The 25,367-nt window shown below is 36.4% G+C and overlaps 1 protein-coding gene across 2 annotated transcripts in view; it reads left to right on the top strand.

The window, feature by feature from the left end:
- Window positions 1-23,476, top strand: part of OSTN (osteocrin) — a 38,292-nt gene extending 14,816 nt beyond the window's left edge. For both annotated transcript variants that reach the window (XM_080919356.1, XM_080919355.1), the window contains 2 exons: window positions 19,392-19,488; window positions 22,932-23,476. In XM_080919356.1, the coding sequence (XP_080775482.1) occupies window positions 19,392-19,476 (85 nt within the window). In that variant the 3' untranslated portion in view covers window positions 19,477-19,488; window positions 22,932-23,476. The remainder of the gene's footprint in view (window positions 1-19,391; window positions 19,489-22,931) is intronic.
- Window positions 23,477-25,367: the final 1,891 nt, after the last annotated feature.

The raw sequence follows: 25,367 nt of genomic DNA, 5'->3' as shown, positions 1-25,367 counted from the left end.
ACCATAAACCAGATTTATGAACCAAATGAGTTTATTGAGGTTACTTACAGAAATATGGGTAAAGGGTCACATACAGGAGTAGAAAGGGAGGAGATGACCCGAAAACAACTGCATCATCAAAGTCCACCCCTGTTGCATGAAATAATAAAAATGCATTATCCCAGACTTTTTATTATTTCCAGCATGGGTGATAGTACATAAAATCTGGGAACTTGAAACACAATGCACAGCCTACAAACAGGAACAGATTGGAACTTGTCCTTCCCAAGTTCCTTGGCTGCTCTGAGCTTCTTCAAAGCAGCTCAACTTGTCTCTGCCTGGTGGATTTCTAAGTCATCTAAGACACTTGTCTCTCTCAGTATGTCATTACTATTTACATACTCTTTGGTATATCTGCTTGGTTTCAGGGTCTTCCTGATGCTATTTATGAGTGATTACTTCACATCCAAAGAACTTCTCTGAAGATAAAACATTTTCAATTTTAGATGACCAAAGCAACATTATTGTAAAAATTAGCTACATAATTGCTTTTGAAAATAAGTTAAAATGGTTATTTTAAGGAAGATAGAATTGTATTATAGCTTATGACATGATGTTCTTTATAAGTATATTTAGCAAATATTTAGGGGGAGTAATGATGATAACAGATTGAATTCTTAATGAAATCTTATTTTATGATTGTTAAATGGGAATAAAAGTCTTCTGTGACTAGATACTTGTTGATCTGAAAAAATAAGAAAATTAAATATGTTAACTTTAATGCCTTTTGTCTTAAAGAATAATAGATAATTACTTAAAAGAGAAAAACTCAAAGTTATACAAAACCATTAGTGTTGTGGAAATTTTTAATCCCAAACCAGGTTTTCTATTCTGCCTTTAATTATTTAGTTCCTAGAAAAAAGATACCTACAATCTTTATATTTACAATAAACCTTCAACGGCACAAGAGCTAAGGATAAATTTACCCTCTATGCTATTAGAATCTACTTTTCTATAGATAATTCCGAGTTACTATTTACTGTGTTTCATCTGAGCTGCTCTTAACTTCAGTTGGACAGCACTCAAGGCCATGTTTTCATTAACTAACCTAACCTAAGATGGCTTCTCCTTCCACCTCACCTTCTTCTCTTTACCTGGTTCTCCTCTGAACCCCTAAACATGGGAACTCTAACGTATATCTTTTCTACCCAGCTACTGGTCTCCAGAATATTTATTCACCCATCAGAAGTACTTGAGGGTAAGGTCACACATCCTACTTGGGTCTACATGCAGTCTCTGGGACAACCAGGTCTTGAGGTCCCACGCTTAGAATTATAACAAACAGCAAAAGACCAAAATTCAGCACATTAGTATAGAAAGTACCATGAAAATAAAATTGATAGCATTCCTAAAGACTAGAGATAGAAAGAAAACAAAATGGAAGCATGCAATAATATAAAAGCTCATAAACACAGCTGCTAAAATTTTATTAAAATTAATCACAGACAGAAATGTTAATGTAGATACCTTGTCTATTAAGGTATGCGCATTTTCAGGATGATTGGATATCACATACAGCAGAGCAAAATACCTGGCATGTGAGACTCTGTGCCAGTCTCCAAAACTAAAAATAAATTCATAAATTATGTCTTCTCTTGACTAATAAAGGAAAAATCTGATCCTGTTTTGTATTTAAGGAATATGAATAGAAGAAAGACAACTTAGAAGGGCACAGAAAAGAAAATGAGCAAATAAAAATTTTATAATAAGAAATGGATTAAGGAGTGGGAGGGTGGGTCAGTTGGTAAGCGTAGTTGCTGTTCTTGTAGAAGACTTGGGTTTGATTCTGTGCACCCACAGAGCAGCTCACAACCATCTGTAACTCCAGTGAGTCCTAGCAAATCTGATGCATTCTTCGACACCTTGCAGCACCAGGGATGCTTGTGATACATAGGCATATAGGCAGGGAAAACACCCATACTCAACAAAAAAATTACTTAATTAAAATGAAAAACATTTGACACATTCATAGAGAAGGAAACATAAAAATAAGAAGAAAATTAAATCACTAATTTTTGCTCTCTAAATATGTAAAATATTTATGCAATCTGTAACTTAAAATACTGCCAGATCATATAGCTAGTACTTGAACTGAAATAAATAAAATTATATATTTCAGTTGATAATACGGTTACTACAAGAAAGAGATTTACAACAAGCAACAGCAAGGAATAATTACACCACACACCTCTGGGAAGAAGAATAAGGGAAATGCTTATAGTGAGACTCTAGCAGTGAGAGTCTACATTTGGATGCACACAGTTGTTCTGGGTTAGGGATCAACACCAAGGAAAATAATGAAATAAAATAAGCCTTAAAACTTCCTTCAGAAATTAGATTATGGCTGATAATATTGATATTTCTATCCTAACAGTATTGATCATATGTCATAGGATAACGTGTATAGACATACATATTTAATATCTTCCTGATGCTAACAAGAACTGAGGTTCACAGAGGAAAATAAATGAGATAAACTTGTTAGACAAACATGTCAAATAAAATTTATCCCCAGATATGTCAAGATCTCAAACAGCTTATGAAATATTTATATTAGTCTGAACTACAAAAAAAAAAAAAAAAAAACCTTTGTGTTTAATTTAAATATATTGAAAATTCCTCCCAAAAACATCATAAGTCTTTAACAAGCAGCTTGAGAGCCGAGACTGACACCATGGGAGGTCACGTCTCACTAAGGGAACACCTAAGACTCCTCAGAGACAGAGCAGTACTCAATTGCCTTCAAGATCTTGCTATGCCCTAAAGGAGACAGCTTCCTGTTAGGACAGCCTGGCCAAGGGACTCAGGCACACACCAGGAAACATTCCTGCTGAGGAATACTCTGAGCTGCGCTTGAAACACAAGATACACAGTGTTAATTGTTTAAGTCCATGAATGAAGAACATTGATTTAAACTATTTGAATGCCATTTTTCAGCTCACACTGAAAACGTATATGTGAAGACAGCGTTAAGCCTACCTTCCTTGCATTAACTTTACCACTAATAGATGTAAACTTTTCTATTTGGACCCTATTCATTGTCTTATTATCTGAAAAAAATAGGAGATGATGAGTTGATAGACAAGGAAGAAAATTTACTTTATAAAATTATTGCAGCTAATTTGTGTGAATAGAATAATAGAGCATCTATAACCTAAAACTCTAAAATTGTACTGGACCCAGATACTGCCACCAACTTCTACTGTTGCAACAGAGGAAAAGGACATTATGGACCCCTGGTGAAAGAACCTACTAGTGCCAGTAAGATGGGATTGTTGAAAAACAGTAAAAGAAAGAGAAGCCAACACTAATTTTTTCCTTAGATCTAGATACCAATATTGGGCAAACATGAACTCAGAGTCCTTCAGAGACACTTTGGGGCAGCAAGCAAACACAAAATTCCAACTGTGGAAGACTAAACCACAAATAGCTTGGATTTTTCAATAAACAAATTACAAAGATCCATGTAGGGAAAAATGATGGAAGAAAAAATGATGTTAAGAACAGAAAGATTTAAGGATTCATGGACTACTTCCGTTCCTTTGAGAAATTCTGATTTAACAATGATAGTAACACAGTGTGAATCTGTAAGAGGCAATAGGAGTAAGAACCGACACCACTTAATGATGCCAAATAGTTATTAGGAAAATGATGTCAAAATAAAACATTTGATATACTCGATTAAATATTTAAACATGAAATTATGGGTAATCCTTGAATTCTGGTTTGACATTTTTCTTATAAATGCATTTTAAAAAATGAGAATTCTATCAGTGTGAAGTGCATTTAATATACCTGGCCTGAATTCAGTAATACCTTGCCTGTAGAAGAAAACTTGTTTGCTCAAGTTGAGTGGGACTCCAAAGAATCACATCAATTGCCAGCTCAGAAAAAAAGATCAAAATACAATTTATATTAATCATCCTGGCTTTTTACCATCCTCAAAACAAAAAATGATACTTAAAAATGCTGAAGGTTAAAGGTCATGAGCAAATTTTAGCTGAACTTTGCTTGGAAATAATCCAGTAATGGGAAAACAGAGACCGGGGCACAGGAAGCATCAGTTTTACAATGTCGGCCGTGGCAAACATCTGGAATATCGTATAATTTTTCTTTTTTTTTTTTAACTGAAAAACATTATTTTAAAAAACAGTGATAAATGTACAGATTTTAAAAACATTTTGCCAGTACTTGATATTTTAAAGGTTTAATACTATGCATTTTTATTAAATTAAACTTTTTTTAAAAAAACAAAGATAAATGTACAGATTTTAAGCATTTTTGCATAAAAGTATATGAATAAAATTTTGTCAGTATTTGATTTTTTAAATGTTTGAAAGTATACATTAAAACCTTACTAGTTACAATAAGCATAAAGTACATGTAAAACAAGATGTAACTTGGGAATAGTCAAAGTTTTCTTGGTGTGTAAAAATTAAGCATACTGGTTTTTCATTTTTTCGGCCTTTATTTTTCTTGAATTTCATATAGACTGTAAGTTGTTTCTGGGGTGTTCAGAGCTTTCTGGGTTTAGTATCCAATTATCAGTGACTGTATATTAGGTCTGTTCTTTTGTTACTGGGTTATCTCACTCAGGATGATATTCTCTAGATGCATCTGTTTTCTTAAGAATTTCATAAAGCCATTGTTTCTGATAACGGAGTAGTACTCCATTGTGTAAATATACCATAATTTTTGTATCTATTCATCTATTGAAGGACATCTGGGTTCTTTTCACCTTCTGGCTATTATAAATAGGGCTGCTATGAACATTGTGGTGCATGTGTCTTTGTTGTATGTTGGAGCTTCTCTGGGGTATATGCCCAGAAAAGGAATAACTGGGGCTTCAGGTAGTAAGTACTATGTCCAATTTTCTGAGGAATCGCCAGATTGATTTCCAGAGTGGTTATACCAGTTTACAGAGAAGTGTTCCTCTTTCTCCACATTGTCACCAGCATCTGCTGACATCTGAATTTTTGATCTTAGCCATTCTGACTGGTGTGGGGTGGAATCTCAGGGTTGTTTTGATTTGCATTTCCCTGATGACTAAGGATGTCAAGCACTTCCTTAGATGCTTCTCAGCCATTTGATATTCCTTAATTGAGAACTTTTTGTTTAGATCTGTACCCAATTTTTAATAGGATTGTTTAATTCTCTGGTGTCTAACTTCTTGAGTTCTTTGTATACCTTGGATATTAGGCCTCTATCTGATGTGGGGTTGGTAAAGATCTTTTCCCTATATGTTGGCTGCACTTTTGTTTTCTTGACAGTGTCCTTAGCCTTACAGAAATTTTGCAATCTCATTAAGTCCCATTTGTCAATGTTTGACCTTAGTGCTGGAGCCATTTCACAATTCTAGGTCTTTTTTTATTCCAGATGAAACTGCACATTGCTTTTTCCAACTCTATGAAGAATTGGGTTGGAATTTTGGTGGGAATTGCATTGAATCTGTAGATTGCTTTTGGTAGGATGGCCATTTTTACAATATTGATCGTTCCAATCCATGAGCATGGGAGATCTTTCTATTTTCTGAGATCTTCCTTAATTTCCTTCTTCAGAAATTTGAAGTTCTTGTCACACAGGTACTTCACTTGCTTAGTTAGAGTCACACCAATGTATTTCATATTGTTTGTGACTATTGTAAAGGGTATCTTTTCCATAATTTCTTTCTCTGCATGTTTGTCCTTTGAGCAGAGGAAGGCTACTGACTTGTTTGAGGTAATTTTATATCCAGCCACTTTCCTGAAAGTGTTTATCAGCTGTAGAAGTTCTCTGGTGGAATTTTTGGGGTCACTTACATACACTATCATGTTATCCACAAACAGTGATGTTTTTACTTCTTCCTTTCCAATCACCGTTTAGGTTGATGTTGGCTATTGGTTTGCTGTATATTGCTTTTATTATGTTTAGGTATGAGTCTTGGATTTCTGTTCTTTCCAAGACTTTCAACATGAAGGGGTATTGAATTTCGTCAAATGCTTTCTCAGCATCTAGTGAGATGACATTTGAGTTTGTTTATGTGGTGAATTATGTTGATGGATTTCCATATATTAAACCATCCATGCATCCCAGGGATGAAGCCTACTTGATCATGGTGAATGATCATTTTAATGTGTTCTTGGACTTGGTTTGCAAGGATTTTCTTGTGCATATTCACATCAATGTTCATAAGTGAGATTGGTTTGAAATTCTTTTTCCTTGTAGGGTCTGTGTGCTGTGTGTGGTTTAGGAACAAGGGTTATTGTGGCCTCGAAAAATGAGTTAGATAGTGTTCTATCTGACTCTATTTTATGGAATAGTTTAGAGAGTATTGGTATTAGGTACTCAATAAATCTCTGATAGAACTCTGCACTGAACCCATATAGTCCTGGGTTTTTTTTTTTTTTTTTTTTTTTTTTTTTTTTGGAGTTTTTTGAAGACTGCTTCTATTTCTTTAGGTGTTATGGGATTATTTGGATGATTTATCTGTTCCTGATTTAACTTTTGTATCTGGTATATTTCTAGAAATTTATCCACTTCCTCCAGATTTTCCAGTTCTGTTGAGTATAGGCTTTTGTAGATCTGATGATTTGTTGAATTTTCTCAGTTTCTGCTGTTATGTCTCCCCTTTCATTTCTGATTTTATTAACTCAGACACTCTCTGTGTGCCCTATATTTAGTCTGGTTAAGTGTTTATTGTTCTTGTTAATTTTCTCAAAGAACCAGTTCTTGGTTTTATTGATTCTTTGTATGATTCTTTTTGTTTCTTCTTGGTTGATTTCTGCTCTGAGTTTGAATATTTCCTGCAATCTACTCCTCTTAGGTATATCTACTTCTTTTTGTTCTAGAGCTTTCAACTGTGCTGTCAAGTTGCTACTTTATGTTCTCTCTATTTTCTTTTTGGAGGCACTCTTAGTACTGCTTTTATTCTATCCCATAAGTTTGGGTATGTTGTATTTTCATTTTCATTAAATTCTAGAAAATCCTTAATTTCTTTCTTTATTTCTTCTTTGACCATGCTATCATTGAGCAGAGCATTGTTCAGCTTCCATTTGTACGTGGGCTTTTTGTTGTCTTTGTTGTTATTAAAGACCAGCCTTATTCCATGGTGATCTGTTAGGATGCATGGGAGTATTTCAATCTTCTTATATCTATTGAGGCTTGTTTTGTGACCAACTAAATGGTTCGTTTTGGAAAAGGTGCCATAAGGTGCTAAGAAGAAGGTGTATTCTTTTGTTTTAGGATGAAATGTTCTGTAGATGTTTGCTAATTCCAGTTGGTTCATAACCTCTGCTTGTTTCACTGTGTCTTGGTTCACTTTCTGCTTCCATGATTTGTCCTTTGATAAGAGTGGCGTGTTGAAGTCTCACACTGTCACTGTGTGTGGTACAGTGTATCTTTTGAGCTTCAGTAGAATTTCTTTTATGAATATGGGTGTTCTTGAATTTGAAGCATACATGTTTAGGATTGAGAATTCATCCTGATAATTTTTTCCTATAATGAGTGTCCTTTCCTACCTTTTTTGATAAATTTTGGTTAAAAGTCTACTTTATTTGATATTAGAATGGCTACTCCTCCTTGTTTCTTGGGGCCATTTGCTTGGAACGTTTTTTCCCAGCCTTTAACTCTGTCTGTGTCTGTCTTTGTCTCTGAGATGAGATTCTTTTATGAAGCAAAATGCTAGATTCTGTTTATTTATCCAGTCTGACGATCTATGTCTTTTTGTTTGGGAAATTGATTCCATTTGTGTTAACAGATATTAAGGAATAATGATTGTTGTTTCCTGATATTTTTGTTGTTAGAGGTAGAATTATGTCTGTGTGTCTTTTGGTTTTCTAGCTTAGTCATTTTCTTGTTTTTTCTAGGGTGTAGTTTCTCTCCTTGTGTTGGGTTTTGCATCTATTATTCTTTGTAGGGCTAGATTTATGGTCAGATATTATGTAAATAGAGTTTTGTCATTGAATATTTGGTCTCTCTATCTATGGTGATTGAGAGTTTTGCTGAGTATAGTAACCTAGGCTGACATTTGTGTTCTCTTAGGGTCTGCATGGTGTCTGTCCAGGATCTTCTAGCTTTCAAAGTCTGTGTTGGGAAGTCAGGTGTAATTCTGATTGGTCTACCTTTATGTCTTACATGTCCTTTTCCCCTTACTGCTTTTAGTATTCTTTCTTTGTTTTGAACAGTTGGTGTTTTGACTGTTATGTGTCAGGAAGAAATTCTTTTCTGGTCCAATCTGTTTGGACTTTTGTAGCCTTCTTTTATGCCCATGGTCATCTCATTCTTAAAGGTAGGGAAGTTTTCTTCTACGATTTTGTTGAAAATATTTACTGTGCCTCTTAGTTGATATTCTTTGCCCTCTTCTATTCCTATTATCCTTAGGTTTGGTCTTCTCATTGTGTCCTGGATCTCCTGGACCTTTTGAGTTAGGAGCTGTTTTGGGTTTTGCATCTTCTTTGACTGTTTTGTCTATGATTTCAATGTTGCCTTCGACCCCTGAGATTCTCTCTTCTATCTCTTGTACTCTGTTGGAGATGCTTGACTCCTGATTTCCTTTTTAGGTTTTTTATCTCCAGGGTTGTCTCTTTTTGTATTTTCTTTATTGTTTTTATTTCTGTTTTCAATTCTTTTACCTGTTTGTTTGTGTTTTCCTGTAGTTCTTTTAGTGATTTTGTATTTCCTCTTGAAGAACTTCTATTTGTTTATGTGTGTTCTCCTATAAATGTTAATTCATGCTCTTCTCCAAGATCTCCATCTACATTGTGAAGTATGATTTTAAGTCTAAGTCTTGTTTTTCTGAGATTTTTGGCAATCTCCTACTTACTGTGGTGGGAGAGCCGTGTTCTAATTTTGCCAGGTTATCTTGGTTTCTATTGTTTAAGTTCTTTTGCTTTCCTCTTGCCATCTTGTTATCTGTGGTTATATGTGCCTGGTTGTCAGTGACTGGCACCTGTCTCTCCCATGGATATGAGGGCCAGTGTGCTCAGGAAGAAAATTACTTCCGAGTGCTCAGCTTTCTGTGGGCAAGCTGTGAGTTCTGGTGGCAGGAACTCAGTTGTTTTTGTGGACTAGGGTGTAGGAGCTCTTATGAGGCGGTTCTGAGAGCTCAGTCCTTTGCCCACTTGTCCTGAGTCCTAGTGGTGGGGTCCTGGCTCTTTCTTCAGGCCAAAAAGGACGGTTTTCCAGCGAGAACAGCAGTCTCTGCCCACTGAGGACTTGCCATGTGTCCTCCCTGGGCCTATATGGCAAGCTCACTGCTGGTCCAGGTGTAAAATCGCCTGTGCAGCTGATCTTCCAGCACCGCCTTTCCCAGGAAGAACACGATTCTCTCTGGTACAGGCCCCGGCACCACTGCTAAGCACTCTCTGTGATCTGGGTAATCACTGTGCAACCTCACTAGGCCTCTGCCCCAGGTTATCTGCTGGTCCAGGTGTAGAGCCCCTGAGTGTCAGGTCCACAAGCGTAGCCTTGCTGAGCAGATCCAGATACTCTCTTACTATGGGCCGGAAAGGAACTTTTGGAACAAGCACCTCCACCAAGCACTCTCTGTGCTCTGTGGTCAGGGTGGAGCCTCACCAGGCCTGTGCCCCAGGTTATCTGCTGGTCCAAGTGTAAAAGCACCTGCCTGATCTTCATTTTTTGAGGAATTAAAAGTTGTTCTACTTAAAAACTTAAATGATTTATATTTAATTTGAAACATAACACTTTATACATTAGAATTACATTTCATGGTAATTTCTAAGGTTTTTCTGGCATTATTCCTTGTCAAGGGAAGGTTACAGGAGTTCATGTTTTTACTCTTAAAACATATATTAAGAGATTTGTATATAAGACAGGTAGAAAACTAAGAGAGATAGGTTGTAACTACTATAGAAAGCATTGCCGTAAACCTGGCATCTGAATACATTTCCAGTTCAACTTAGTTTTCTATGTGTGATGAGGTCCCGAGCTTTTAATACCACCTGACTTGTTCTCTGCACAGACAGTGAAAGTAAAGATTGCATTTCAGTTACATGGTGATAAACCTGAGAAAGCCATTTCTGCCCACATTGGTAGATTGGGTTTTTGTCAGTGCATGTTCCTGGTCTGAGAAAACAGAGCTCTGAGTACATTATGCGCATTATTGTATACCTGCAAAGCAACATTTAGGAAGGAAAACTGCATGCTTTGGAAAGTTCTCCTTAGAAATGAAACCAGAAAGATGGAGGAAAAACAGAAACAAAACGAGAGTTAAACAGAACAGAGTGTATGTCAGAGCATATGAAGTAATAGGGGGCCTATTCTTCTCATTTTCAGTTATTTGACATATTTTCCATCTAAATGTGAAGCCAAAATTATTTTTAAGGTGCGTGGGAAAATTACCTTAACTTATAAGGAAAATTCAACTATGATTTGATTTTAAATATTTTCCCATTTCAGCACACTTCATTCATGTCTGAAACTAATGACTACCCATCCCATTTGTGTGGATAACAAGACGCAAGCAAAAGCACATTCTTGGTGTATAGAATGACCATTCAACGCAATTGCTACTAATTATTGGCCTGGAATATTGTTTGAAAAATAATATCACACAATGTTGAATAAATCTTGCAAATGCAATATTATTACTCTATATTTGAACATTTTACAAGTATTATTCATATAATCCCATAATATTTTGAGGTCAGCAAACCAAGTATTATTGCAGAAAGAATTGGGTGACACTTCAGAAATAGAAATTTTTGAAGAGATTATTTCAGTAGAGGCTGTGTAGAAACTGTAAATATAGTCTAGTGGTGATAAATACACAGCAGCTTAAGGGCCTGACCTAATCACACACTGTAAGAGGACTCTAAGAATTTAGAGTCCAGTGGGGGTCATTCAAGAACATAACTCACTGAAAATCTTCACAAGAGAATGTGAGGAGGACAGGAATAAAACAATGCCAAGATCTCTCTTGATCTTCCTCCCCTCCCTCCAGCCAAGGGCACCTGTTGCTGGACTCAACAGAAACCAAGAAACAATGGAACATTTATTCTGAATAGTTCAGCCTCCCATTGATGAAAATTATATGAGAAAATATAAACAGACAAGTCTGAAAAGATGAAAGATGCCTAATTCAGTTGCTCAATGCTACAGATCTAGATCAGTTCTAGAATGTTATTCTGACCCATGTGACAATACTCCCTTTGGGAATTAAGATGGGAAACAATTAGGTGTAGCAACGTCCTTCTAAATGTTACATAAGCTACTGCCTCACTTGAGAATGCAAAAAAAATATTTGCTGCCTAGTCTGTTCTCAGTTCTCCTCAGTTTTGGAGGTATCAAAACCAAATGCTAAAATAAAGAATATCATTCTAAGATGCCAATTCCTGACAAGGGAGAGAGATATTATGATCCTCTTTTTATTAAAAAGTTTCAGATAGGTAAAATTACTTCCCTGATATAATCTAGTTATAAATTATACATCTTCATTTAACTTCAAGTACAATGATATTCAACTTAAAACTATTTCCAACATACAAATTAAAACTCTATTGGAATAACATGCTTATCAAATCAAAGGCTAGGAATAATAAAGTTAACTTGACTATATACACTAAGCAAATTCCTAGCCTTTCTATACCAATGACAAATGGTCTCTTGCCCTACACCAGTTGGAGATCCAGGCTAAAGTAGAGAATAGTAATGTCAGATTCAATATACTAGAGTGATTGTACTTCCAATGGCACTCCCAAAGATCAAGATGAACAGCCTAACATTTCACACCCTTTTTGATACACTGTAAGGCAATGTGACAGACCGGGGCCCGCTGAGTCATCTCAAAATCCATACTAATTTTTTTCCAACTTCTATTTGGTGATGCCAGGAGGGAGTAATTCAATTGGGCTCCATTTTCAGACGTTAGAAGACAGGAAAGACTCCAGAGGGCAATGCCCCTTTTACAGGCCCCTGTGGTCCTTGTTAAACATCCAGTCTATGTGTTGGGAAAGGCCACTGAACATAATGATCTTGGCCCCCACTTTCCAGTGCCCGCTCTTTATTGCCTGTCTCTTCTGACCTCAGCTCAGCACCACATGCTTGCCGACCTTACCTAACTTACATAGGGAGGCCAACAATCTTCTTTCAAAGGATACTGTTGAGTCGAAAGAGAGCTTATAATGTGCTTCATTATCACGTCCAAGAAGAAATTTCAGCGCAGCATTTTAGTGCAAGTCTGCTTGCTAGATGGGAGGGCGGCAGGGATGTAATGTACGTAAAGAATAAAAATTAAAATTAAAAAATAGTACAAAGTAGAAAAAAAAATGAAAAAGGAGAAGTTTAAAAGAAAAAGGTTTATTATATCCTCAAGAAGGTCATAAGTCAAGCCAGAAAGGATCACTATGCCTTAACCTGCAACACGGTATAGGATTCCTAGTGAGTTGGGACTGGTTTATCTTGGTTACTTAAGTCTTGGTATCTAATTCAGCATTCAGATTTCCTGCCTGAATGCTTGTGTACTCACACAGCTCATCTCTTGTAGAAAATGCTTTAGCCAACAATATAAAGGAAGCAACATCGTCACAAATGTAATGGACTCTCTATAAGCTAAATTACTACATTTGAGATAGCATGCTAAGCCAGACATAACCTTTTTTGAGAAAGCAGCATTTCCCTTTATGATCTAAACTCACCTGTGACCCCACAACATAAGAAAACGCTTCTATTAGAAAATGACTGACATCTTGCCCCACTCCTTAATCTCTCCTTCCCAGGGGAAAACACCCTGTAGCTGCTTGCTTATTTGAGCAGAAGGGACTAAACCTGCTACCATCCCTACTTGCTTCCTGTCTTTATGGGGTAAAAAGTTCCTTCCATACCAATCTATATAATTCCCAGAGGCCGTGATACGCTGGTGAACTGCTATGTTTTTCTTTATTTTCTTTGGGAAAAAATCCAAGCATGATAGTTTTCCTATTTATTCACAGAAACTATGTGGGGAAAAAAAGCCTAGGGGTACTCAATTTTGGATACATATTTGCCTAACAATTCATTGTCTAGTACTTTGAGACTTGTGAGATTTAAAAGTGCACTAATGAGTGTCTCCGATTGCCATAGGGACCATGCAGTAATGTATAGTCAATTACCTTTGAATTCTGCAATTGAATTATCAAAATGGAGAATCCAGGAAGGATGATTGTCATGTTCAAATGTAACTAATCAACTTGAAATGAATGATATGACATGTAAGAGCAGACTGTCAAAGACCCCAGCAAGTATCAGAGACATATTAAAAGAAATGCCCACAATTCGTGGTTAAATTTGAAAATAGTTAAGCAGGCTTTCAATGTTAGAGTCCAGAAAAACATTTAATTTGAGTCAAGAGGTTGTTTTGAGTCATCAGCATATAATACATCTTTTCCTCAAAACCACATCTAGGATTAATGTAAAAATCAGATTGTAAAAAATCAGTGCATCTACTTGACTCAACAGCTCTACAAAGACTGAGGTTTCCTGGAGGCAAGAAAAGTCCACTTCCAAAATGGCTCACTCACATGGCTGGAATGTCCCTGTTTCTCTTGGGATATTGGCAGGAGATTTCCGTATTTTGCCATGTGAATGTTTTATGAGGTTCTTAGGAAAATGGCAGCAAGCTACCCATTTAGTATTGCCATTAGTGGTTCAGTGAAGAAAGGCTGAAAACACAGTAGTTTACAGGACTTTGCACAGTGCCATTTACTCACTGATTATAAAAGATGAATTTGTCCAGTACAAAAGGCTTTGAGGGAATTGTTGGAACCTAAATTGGAAGCTGTCTGGTTCAGTCTTGTTATTTTTTTTTTTACTATAATACAATTCGTCGTTCTTATTATCAAAATTATGAACCTATTGAAAAAAACATTCTCACACTGCCCTCTGTCTCTCAGCTCTGTGTGTGACTGTATGTGTGTGTGTGCCTGTGTGTGTGTGTGTGTGTGTGTGTGTGTGTGTGTGACCTACAACACTGCAACACATATTCTCAGCCAAAATATAAAATATGACATACAACAAGTCAATCTCAACAAACTATGCATGATCTCTATGGTAACAACTATGACACTTAATCTAAAAGCATTAATAAATCATCTGGGATATCAAGACACATTCATAACAATTTTAGTTTTCTACAAATCATCTTACACCATTTTATTTCCGATCTGTTATGAAATTATAGAGAAACTCCTTGATTTTCTGAGCCATTTGACTTTTATGGACTTTTAAATATAATTGTTTTGTGTTTTTATATGTGGTGACTTGTCTGTATGCTGAGCAAATATGTATGTGCAAGCATACAATTAATTGCTTCTAAGTCTCTGTAAGTTTGTGTAGTGAATCCCACATCTGGTAAGTTGAATCCAAGTGATGAAGATCTACAACAAAGCCATGTGCTACTTTTCTCTGCCCACTGAGTCTGGTTCTCTGCTCTGAAGTCACTCAAACAATCTGGAAATAATTCAATGGAGCTGAGAAAAACATCAGCTAAAGATATGTATAAATGTCTTTGTGACTGTTTATAGGTTCATCATCCTTAGTCATCAGGAAAATGCAAATTGAAACAACGGGAGATTCCACCTCACACCAGTCAGAATGCCTAAGAGCAAAAACTCAGGTGACACCAGATACTGGTGAGGATGTGGAGAAAGAGAAATGCTCCTCCATTGTTGGTGGGATTATAAACTGGTACAACTGCACTGGAAATCAGCCTGGTGGTTCCTCAGAAAATATAGTACTACCTGAAGACCCAACTATACCATTCCTGGGCATATACCCAAAAGAAGCTCCAATATATAACAAGGACACATGCTTCACTATGTTCATAGTATCCTTATTTATAATAGTCAGGAGCTGGAGGAAAGCCAGATGTTCTTCAACAGAGGAATGGATACAAAAAATGTGGTACATTTACACAGTGGAGTACTACTCAGCTATTAAATTAATGAGTTTATGAAATCCTTAGGCAAATGGATAGATCTAGACAATATCATCCTGACTGAGGTAACCCAATCACAAAACTACACCCATAGTATGCACTCATACTGATAAGTGTATATCAGCCCAAAAGCTTGGGACACCCAAGATAAAATTCACAGACCACATGAAGCTCAAGAAGGAGGATGACCAAAGTGCAGATGCTTCAGTCCTTCTTTAAAAGGGGAATAGAAATATTCTCAGGAGCAAATAGGGAGACAAAGATTGGAGCAGAAACTGAAGAAAAGGCCATCCAGAGATTGCCCCACCAGAGGATCCAGCCCATATTCAGCCACCAAACTCAAACAATATTACTGATACCAAGAAGAGCATGCTGACAGGAGCCTGATATAGCTGTGTCCTGAGAGGTTCTGCCAGAACAAAAAAAAAAAAAAAAAAAAAAAAAAAAACCAGAGGTAGATGCTCACAGCCAACCATAAACCTGAGAATGGGGTCCTTAATGAAAGAGTTAGAGAAAGCATTGAGGAGTTTAAGGCATTTGCAACCCCACAAAAACAACAATTACAACCAACTAGAGCTCCAGAGATTAAACCACTATCCAAAGAGTACACATGGACAAACTCATGGCTTCGGCTGCACATGTAGCAGAGAATGGACTTGTTGGACATTAATGGGTGGAGAAGCCCTTGGTCCTGCCAAGGCTTGATGCTGCAGTGTAGGGGAATGTCAGGGTGGGGAGGTGGGAGGGGGTGAGTGGGTGAACACCCTCAAAGAAGCAGGGGGAGGAGTGATGGGATAGGGCTTATGTAGGAGAATCTGGGAAAGGAGATAACATTCGAATTATAAATATATCCAATAAAATCAGAAAAAAATGTGTGAGTGTATGTGTGTGTGTGTGTGTGTGTGTGTGTGTGTGTGTGTGTGTGTGTGTGTACTGATCTGCTTTCAACATCATCTGAGCACATGAGAGATAAACAAAAATCTAATCAAATAGTACCTGACAAGTAAGTGTGTTGGATTTATAAACAATTTCAATAGATATGAATATCACCTATTACTTCAAATTTATCAGAAAATAACAAGTTTCTTAGAATAACCGAATTGTAGAGAATGCCAGAAACAGTAAGTAAAAAACATTAATAAATGATCAAGTCCTATTTACCAAATCTGAACACAGTTCAGATCAGACCTGGGAATAGTAAGAGTGTAGATAGTTGTGGGGTATAAACAGATGGAACTTAATCATTTTGCTACCTCTACATGGGCAGCCTCTGTTCATCTGTTTAAGCAGAAAATCATTAACTACAGCAAAACAAAATAAAAATAAAAAACAAAAAACAAAAAACAAAAACAAAAAACCAAACTATTATTCACAGTTATGTTACCTTAGTTTAGAAAACAAGTATAATAACCAATAAATGTTCCATTGTAATTTAAATATTCCATTAGAATAGTACAGTTATTTTATATGAAAAAAACTAATAAAATACATTTCTTCACAGCATGTGAACCTAAAGTGTCTTTGGGAACAGAAAACAGGGCATCTAAGTTGCAGCTGCCATTTTCTTCCCCTTTTTAAACCTGGGAGGTTTTGATTCTTTACTTCTATTTTTCAAATTGGATATTTTCTTTACTTACTTTTCACCAAAGTATTTTATATTAATTGTGACTATTCTGAAGGGTGTCATTTCCCTAATTTCTTTCTCAGCCTATTTATCCTTTGAGTAGAGGAAGGCTACTGGGTTTTGTTTTTCTGTTTTGTTTTGTTTTGGTTTTTTTGAGTTAATTTTATATCCAGCCATTTGGTTGAAGTTGTTTATCAAGTTTAGGAGTTCCATATTGGAATTTTGTGGTCACTTGAGTATGCTATTATATAATCTTCCCATAGTGATAATTTTTACTTCTTCCTTTCCAATTTGTATCTCTTTGACTTCTTTTTGGTATCTATTGCTCTAGCTAGTACTTCATGCACATTACTGAATAGGTAGGGAGACTGATTTTAGTGGAATTGCTTCTGGTTTCTCCCCATTTAGATAGATGTTGGCTACTGGTTTGCTGTATGTTGCTTTTACTATGTTTAGGTATGAGGCTTGAATTCCTGATCTTTCCAAGACTTTTAACATGAAGAAGTGTTGAACTTTTGTCAAATGTTTTCTCAGCGTCTAATGAGATGATTATGTGTTTTTTTCCTTTGAGTTTGTTTATAGAGTGGATTATGTTGATAAATTTCTGTGTATTGAACCATCCCTGCTTCCCTGGGATGAAGCCTACTTGATCATAGTGAATGATAGTTTTGAAGTTATCTTGGATTTGATTTGCGAGAGTTTTACTGAGTATTTTTGCACCGATGTTCTTGCACTTGCCTCTCATCATCTGGTTGTCTCTAGTGCTGCCTACCCTAGCTGTCTCTGACTGCAGCCTGTCCCTCTTGAGATCCTGATTGTATCAGAACTCCTCGAAGTCCAGGTGTCTCTGTGATCCTGTGTTTCTATAATTCTGGAGTCCTGGGATCCTGAGATCCTGAGATCAATTTCAAGCGTGTGTCAGAGCTCTTGGGAGTCAAGTTGCCTCTGAGATACTGGAGTCTCAATGTGACCAAGTTCCTGATGTTCTAGAGTGTGTTAGAGCTCCAGTGCTCTTTGGTGTTTCCTGGGTCTCTAGCTTCTTCTGTGATCCTGGGCCTGTTAGCACACCTGTGATCTTGTGATCCTTTATTCCTGTGATTCTTTGAACCCATGATCCTGTGGACCTAAACGTGCTAATGATGGATAGTCAGTGAAGGAATCAATTTAAAGAAAGGGGTGATGACTTGAGTTCAATACCATGTATACATTAGCCTGCTAGCATATAGACATAAATCCTAATTCATATACAGAAGTGTATCTATTCTTGGTGACACCATACTGAATTCCAATCAACTATCTCATAATTTTGTTCATTATGTACTGTTCATCAATTCAGGCCAATTTTCACAGGCTTGTCTTCTGTTAGGTGGCAGGTGGCATGGCTGATTTCCAGCTAATGGGTGGGATATGAAGTCCCCTTTTGTCTGTTCCTGCACTCTCTTGCCTGTCTTCTACCTGGACACAGATGATGTGAGTGTGTCAGGTGACTGATCTTTCCTGCCTCTGGGGAAGCATTTTCATGTGGTTTAAATTGCTGGAAGAATTTAACTCCTTGTGCTTGAAGGACTGGGATCCCAGTTTTGTTGTTATTGTTGTTGTTGCTAAAACCTCAAAGGAACCATGGCACCTCTTCAAGTCCTGACTCCTCTGTCTTCAGGCTGTCCTTCGTAATTGTGGTTCATCTTAGATTGTTCTTACTGTCTGGTGTCTGATGCACGCACCTGAAGCTATCAGCTAGTTTTAAGAACTACTGTGCAAAGGAATCAGGTTCACTTGCTTAACTCAGTATAACACTGTTGGGAATCCATTATTCTGATTACTACAATATAGTAATGTTAAACTTAGAGTCATTTATGTTAGTCGTGGTACCATTAGTTCATTTAAAATGCAGAACAGAGCCAAGTGTAGTGGTACACACCTTTAATATCAGCCCTCATAAGGCAGATGACAGATGGAACTCTCTGAGTTCAAGGCCAGCCAATTTGACATTGTGAACTTCAGGACAGCCAGAGCTACTTTTAGGAGACTCAATCTCAACATCCACCCCAAAGAATAGTAAAATATAATAACAAGTTAAATACAGAGGAGAATTTTTTTATTTCAGCATACATTGTTTCCAATTGTACTGATTTCCAATTGGATGATAATGGACTAAAACCTCTGAAACAATAAGCCAGCCCCAAATGCTTTATTTTATAAGAGTTGCTGTGGTCATGGTGTATCTTCACATCAATAAAACCTTAACTATGACAGAATCCATTGTAAAGCAAACCTTTGTTTTCAGTTCTCAGTTGTTGAACACTGAGTTGTCCTATAAGCAAATACATTTCACCTCACAGAAGTAGTGATCGCTTGAAAGAGAGTGTGCCCCACGGGCTCAAATGTTTGCATTTTGATCCCAGTCAGTGATGCATAAGAGGTGGGCTTCTACCACTTCAGTTTTAACATCCACACATTTTCTTTTCTCCAGCCATTATTCTTAATGAAATAAAAAGGGATCTTGATTGGTTTCATTTAGAGGCATAAGAGCCATGATAGAATGAAACCCACTGAGGGAGCAGGATTTATCAATAAGATTGTTGACAATTTAATATGCTGATAAGACCTGGATTTTTATGGGAGCTAACTGATTTGAACCAGCCTTCCCATATTTTATTTTCTTGACACATAGGCAGAGATGAGAATGGCAACCGGTAAATAATATTTATCATGTTTTGTTCCTACTTCTGAAGAGAGCCCAGTTCTACATTAAGTCAAAAACAAGACCATTGGTTGATAATTTGTACATTGGTTTAAAATGTTCTTTATGGTTTGTTACAGGAAAGTAGTTGATCATTCAAAAAAGCGGTATGGTATCCCCATGGATCGGATTGGTAGAAACCGGCTCTCCAGTTCCAGAGGCTGACAGATTGTCTTTGTGAGTACAGTCTCAACAAGTATCCTATGGACAGGTGCCCAAAAACTTTTCACACTAGCTGAATAGACTCATCTTTACTTGCAAATGTCCCCTTTGAGATGATATATATATACACATTGGCAAATATTTCTTTAGTCAATTAATGTATTCATGATAAATAATTTAGGAGACTATTTGAAAGAAAACATAGATCCTATCAAAAGTCCCTGAAATTTTGAGATTACAACATGTCATTTTTACCTACCTTCAAAGTTCACACTCAACATACACTCAAGTTTAAAAAATTTACACACACACACACACAATTTTACAATAGTTGAAGCAAGTTTGCAGTTTATATTGGGTTGCATTTATAGATAACCCAAGGCATATTCAAGTCAAAGGCTGTAGCTTGGACACCCTTGACGAGCAACTAGATTTTATCTTTCAAATAGAACAGTCACTCATTCCAGTGCTTTATAAAATTGATTTAGCGATTTTCACATAATCCTGTGTAATTATGTTACTATGCAAGTATAGGTTAAAATTCTAATTAATACAAGCCCTGGTCAACTTTGTTAACATAGTACAGAACTATTGTGAGAGAAAAACCTGACTTAGAAATTGCCTGAATCAGATTGACCTGTGGGCATTTGTGTGGGTGACTGTCTTGTGTGTTAAATGATGAATGAAGTCCAAGTCTACTGTGATGAATAACATCCCTCAGGGCTCAGACCATGTAAGAAAATTAGTGCAGTATAATCAGGGAAGCAAGGCACAGAGTGGGCCAGGGGAGCCAGGCACACAGTGGGCCAGGAAACAGTATGTTTGCTCAGTTTCAACCTCCAGCTTCCTGCCTGGAGTCCCTGACCTGCCTCCCTCAGTGACAGCCTGTGACCTGAAAGTATAAGCCAAGTTTTCTCCCCAACTATCTTTTGGTCAGAAAGCAATAGGAGAAAAATAAAGGAACACAAGAAAGCACTTTTTATTTCATTAAAATATGTTATATAAACACTACATTGTTAACATTGAAATCTGAACACCATGCTATCTTTCAGTAAAGCTTAGGATAATTTCACCCTTCCCCACAAATAATTCTAGAAACCAGCAACCTCTCTAACCATCTGCATAGTAATATATGGGAGTTGTTTTTGTTTTTGTTTTCATGGCATTGATCTAATCCTTTCATAATTTAAATTATATTTTTCTTTCCTCTCAAATACTCCAGAGTTATTATGAGGGTGAAAATTTTATGACAATGACTTAACTAAAGAGAAATGCAGATACCCATGAGTCTGTTGACGCTGATGCTCTGTAAGCACTAGACTCCGAGTGCCCATAAAGATAGGAGTACGCAGTGACTGCAAAGAGACTCACTGCCTTTTGAAAAACACCTCCTGCAAATCCCACATGGAATTGCTTCCCTCATATCTAGAAATAGACTAGATGTGACCACTCCTTGAGTCTGCTAGCAACTGCTGCACTTATATTTGAATGAGAATTAGCTAATACCTATAAAAAGCCAAGTACTTCCTGGAATCAAGTGCACATCTTCCAATTTCCTGATACATTCACATGACCCAGAGACTGATAGAGATCTCACTGATTTCTGTATATTCCACTCTGCACCGCCATATCAGATACTTTCGAAGCTCTGAATTCCCCCAAACTGTACATGATAGACAACATAGGAAACTCATTTTCATATGAGCATTAACACACTAGACCTCTGGACAGAAAGAAGATAGTTCAGTGGTTATCAAACCCACTTAGTGTACATTTAAGAAAACCCAGTATCTTCACAAGTATGGTCCTGACTAGTCAAACCTGGAGACAATGATATCAGAAGAGAAGGCTTAAAAGAAAACTTTAATGTCACACATTTCTCTCCTTTTCATCAATCACCAAAGTTTCACCTGCTCAGTCCGTAAGTTTTTATAACTTCCCAGCATTGCCAATATTTCCCAGATATTTATTTCCCCATGTGAATGTTTGCAAATTGAATGGATAACAAAACCTATAAAGTAATATATAATTTTCGTCTAAATTTCTCTCATTTCTAATACATTTTTTCTTACTATAGCCATATCCCTTTGAATTAAATGGGTGCAATTTGCACAGCATGCCATTTGCAAGTATTTGAGCATGATTAAATGATGTTCACACAGTCAAACAATTAAATAATTACATATCTGAGGACATAAAGTCTTGTTTATACCAAACAATTTAAAAATTTGAGTTGTTGCTGGATATTGGTGTGATTGACATTTTGTAGATCTTGTTCACATCAAAATGGAGACATCAGGTAGTGTGCCCTCTGGGTTAATGTTTTCTGTGTGGTTCATCAAGTTTTCTAGGTTCCTGGCTATCGATGTTGGTCGTGAGCTGCACTGGTCATTTTTTGTCATTCAGCTGGTAAATGGGATCAAACCAAATGTCTTCCTTATTCTGGGAAAGTGTAATGCCTCTTAGCTATACCCCCAGCCATAACGTGTAATGGTGGCAAGCCACAGAGAAAGTAGACTCTAACTGTCTCTGCTTCAGTTCGGGAGAGCTGAGGTGCTTTCCCTTGCAAGAGGCTTGGCTATGTGGGTTTTGATCTTCTGGGTTTCAATTTGAGTCTCCACACTAAAAGCGAAACTGCTCTCTAGTCAAAGAAAAGTATCTTGGTTTAAGGTCAAGGCCACGTACTGCTACTAGGAACTAACAAATTTCCCAGGGAAATACTAATTTGTTCTCTGTTGTATTTTGGAAAGGAATACAATTCGATATTTATATATTTTTATTCCTACAAGCACTAAAGTTTTAAGACTGTAGAAGCATTGGCTTAAGCAACTAGCATTCAATAGATATTTGGTCTACACTATTCAAAGCTTTCGTAGGTGAAATTGGCAATTTCAGGACTGAAGTCAGGATTACCTACTTAATGGCATTAGAAACAGAGTCCTTGATTCAGCAGTCACTCGCTAGCCCCTGAATTACGACTTTTCTCAATTATGTGAAGCACAAACGAGGTGATACCATCCTTCAGATAAATGAAGAGAACTCTGAAATAAAACAGGAAGCTCACAAATTCTTGTTTTCAGGAGCAAAGTGCAGTTATAAACGTGTATCTAAAAATTAACCAATCCCTGTCTTCCTTTTGTTTTTTCATGCCAACATCATTTGAACTAAGACATACAACTAAAAGTAATTGGATACAGTTGACACTGAAGAACTGAAAAGTAGAATTTACATGAAAACTTGAGCCTAGGCTCTTGGCTTTCTACTTAACAAATGCTCTTTAAGCTCACGGGTATATTAAATTATTACTTTGCGGTATGTTATAAAATATTCTTTGTAACTAAAAGCTGTCATGAAGTACCATGTGGGGAAAAGCCTGCATCTCTGTTAATGTTCTGGTTTTTCCTGTGATCCAGAGAGTGCAAGAACACTTATAACAACTTCAATTTTCACTTTTACAGATGTGACTTACTTGTATGAGATGGCCCAGAGTGATAGAAGAAACTTCAGTGAAGTTCTTCCCTACCCTTTTGACCAGGAACTGACCTTCTGTAAACTTCCCCAAAGCTTGATCCTCCTCAGCCCATCACGTCATGATGATGCTGTGGTTTCAGTTGAGTTGTGCCGGTCATTACAGCGCATGGACATCTTCGAAAATATTTCTCAAAGATTCATAAATTGTAACAAGGCCCCCTGAACCTACTTCTTAAAACAGCAGTCAAATATGATGCATTCTCTTGCCATTAATATTTTCATATTTCAGTTATCCAACATGCTTTCTAGTAACCTAGTGTTTAAAGGTCTGATGATGTAGAAAAATAGGAAAAGAGCACATAGTGATTAACATAGGTTCTTTTGGGGTTATTTTTTATTGTGGTTTTTGGTTCAGTTTTTCTGAAGTTTGTCAAATTGTTGAAATTTTCAACTTGAAGCTTAATCACAAGACAGTAAATGAGTGTTTGCTCCAACTGTGGCAGAAGGCTGTAGCAAAGACAAATAAATTTGGAAAACCTGAGCACTTGAGTTCTTTAGAAACTAATGACTAAACATTAACATAACGAAAGATAATATAATTGGTCTACGTATAATATTCTGACAAAGTCTGAATTTAAAAAACTCATTTGAAAAGAAGTTACTGCCTCTCTTGTGTACTTTTACTAGTCTAAGGGTAAATTGTGCAAATTTTTCTTATATTAGCAACCTTTCTATTTTCTTTTTCTTTTCCTTATCATTCAGTGATTATAAGCTAACAATCCAACCAAATAGTGTTTTGCGTTCTTTAAGAGGTATTAGAGTCAGCATTAGTCTACAATCTCTCATATTAAAAATTTGAAAATTATCTTAACACACTGATATTTCTGCATTATTTTAATTCAAAAATAAGCTGAGAGCAAGGAGTACAGACCAACAACACAGTGCCTGCCTAGCATGAAAGAGACACATTTTAGTATAATCGGTATGGTGGCTCATGCCAGTCATCCCAGTCCCTGGAGGAAAGAGCAGGAGGATCAGGAATTCAAGGCCACCCTCAGCTATGTGGATTTGAAGCCAGGCTTGGCCAAGAGAGTCCTTTGTTTCAAAAGGAGAAAATAAAAACAAGGAAAAAATGAAAGAAAGAAAGAAAGAAAGAAAGAAAGAAAGAAAGAAAGAAAGAAAGAAAGAAAGAAAGGGGGAGGGAGGGAGGGAGAGAGAGAGAGAGAGAGAGAGAGAGAGAGAGAGAGAGAGAGAGAGAGAAGAAAAAAGAAGCAAGGGAAAGAGGAGGGAGGAAAAAGAAGACTGGAAATCATACTCCAGTTTAAAGAGGTCACTACATATTTAACTGAGCTCCATTCTGTGTAGTGAGTACATTTGTCTCATGTGTTCAATGAAAAATAGAAAAATACTTTTCAACTTAAAGGCACTTCAATTCATATATGTTAGTTTTTACTACCACATTAGAAAAAAATAGAAAAATAGATAGCAATATTCTAGATGAGATGGGAGTCTTCTTATCTATAAATTAAAACATCAGTTATATTAATAAGATATCCTATCTCTGTATTATTAAATCCAATGTATATCAGGAACTTGAACTGTATGTCCCTGGGAAACCACCAATTTTAATGTTAATGATTTAAAAAATATGTATTGCTCTTTTTATCTTTGTTTCTAATTAGAGATACATAGAACAAATGAATATATAAATATGAATTTTAGAGTTCTACGGTTAACTACATAACCATCATTGCATATGAGGGTATAAATAAGGCTACAATATCTTCAAGTTTGTACTACACAAATTTATCAAAGTGTGCCTTGTATCCCTGTATCATTTGGAAAATTAATTTTTTTATAAATCAGATTTTATGCAGTCTAGAGTGTAAAGAAACTGTGAGAGATTTATCTCAAAATCCATAAATTGAACACAAACTCACAAAATAAATTAAATCAACTATGAAAAAAATCAACATCTAGGTTTATGGCACAATAAATATGTAAAGGGAAATTAAATTTCTTAAATTATTAAAAACTGAATCAAATCTTCTGAAAAATAGCAATGGCATTCTGTCTGATGTCTGAGTTCCAATGTACTGGAATATCATCCAACTCGTCCAAAGAAAATAAATCTGAGATAAGGAAGGTGGGAATGTTAATCTTTCTAAATATTATTGAGTTGGTGCTCCCACATGCTCTCGTACATAGAAGCATCTTCAGTTCTTGTCCTTCATGTTTATTCATGTGTATTTATCCGGTTCCCAAGGAAGGGCATCCAGGGCTGTTTAACACACATGCTGTTTAAGCTAGTTAGTTTGTTTTCTTTTCACTCTCCTTTTATTTAACATAAAATCTACATTTAATCCACACTTATATCTACATTTCCAGGTTTTAAGAAGACAGCACCACTTATAGGTAAACCT

Source organism: Micromys minutus, assembly GCF_963924665.1.
Source record: "Micromys minutus genome assembly, chromosome: 7".
NCBI lineage: Eukaryota > Metazoa > Chordata > Mammalia > Rodentia > Muridae > Micromys > Micromys minutus.
This window is presented reverse-complemented; position numbering and strand designations above follow the sequence as displayed.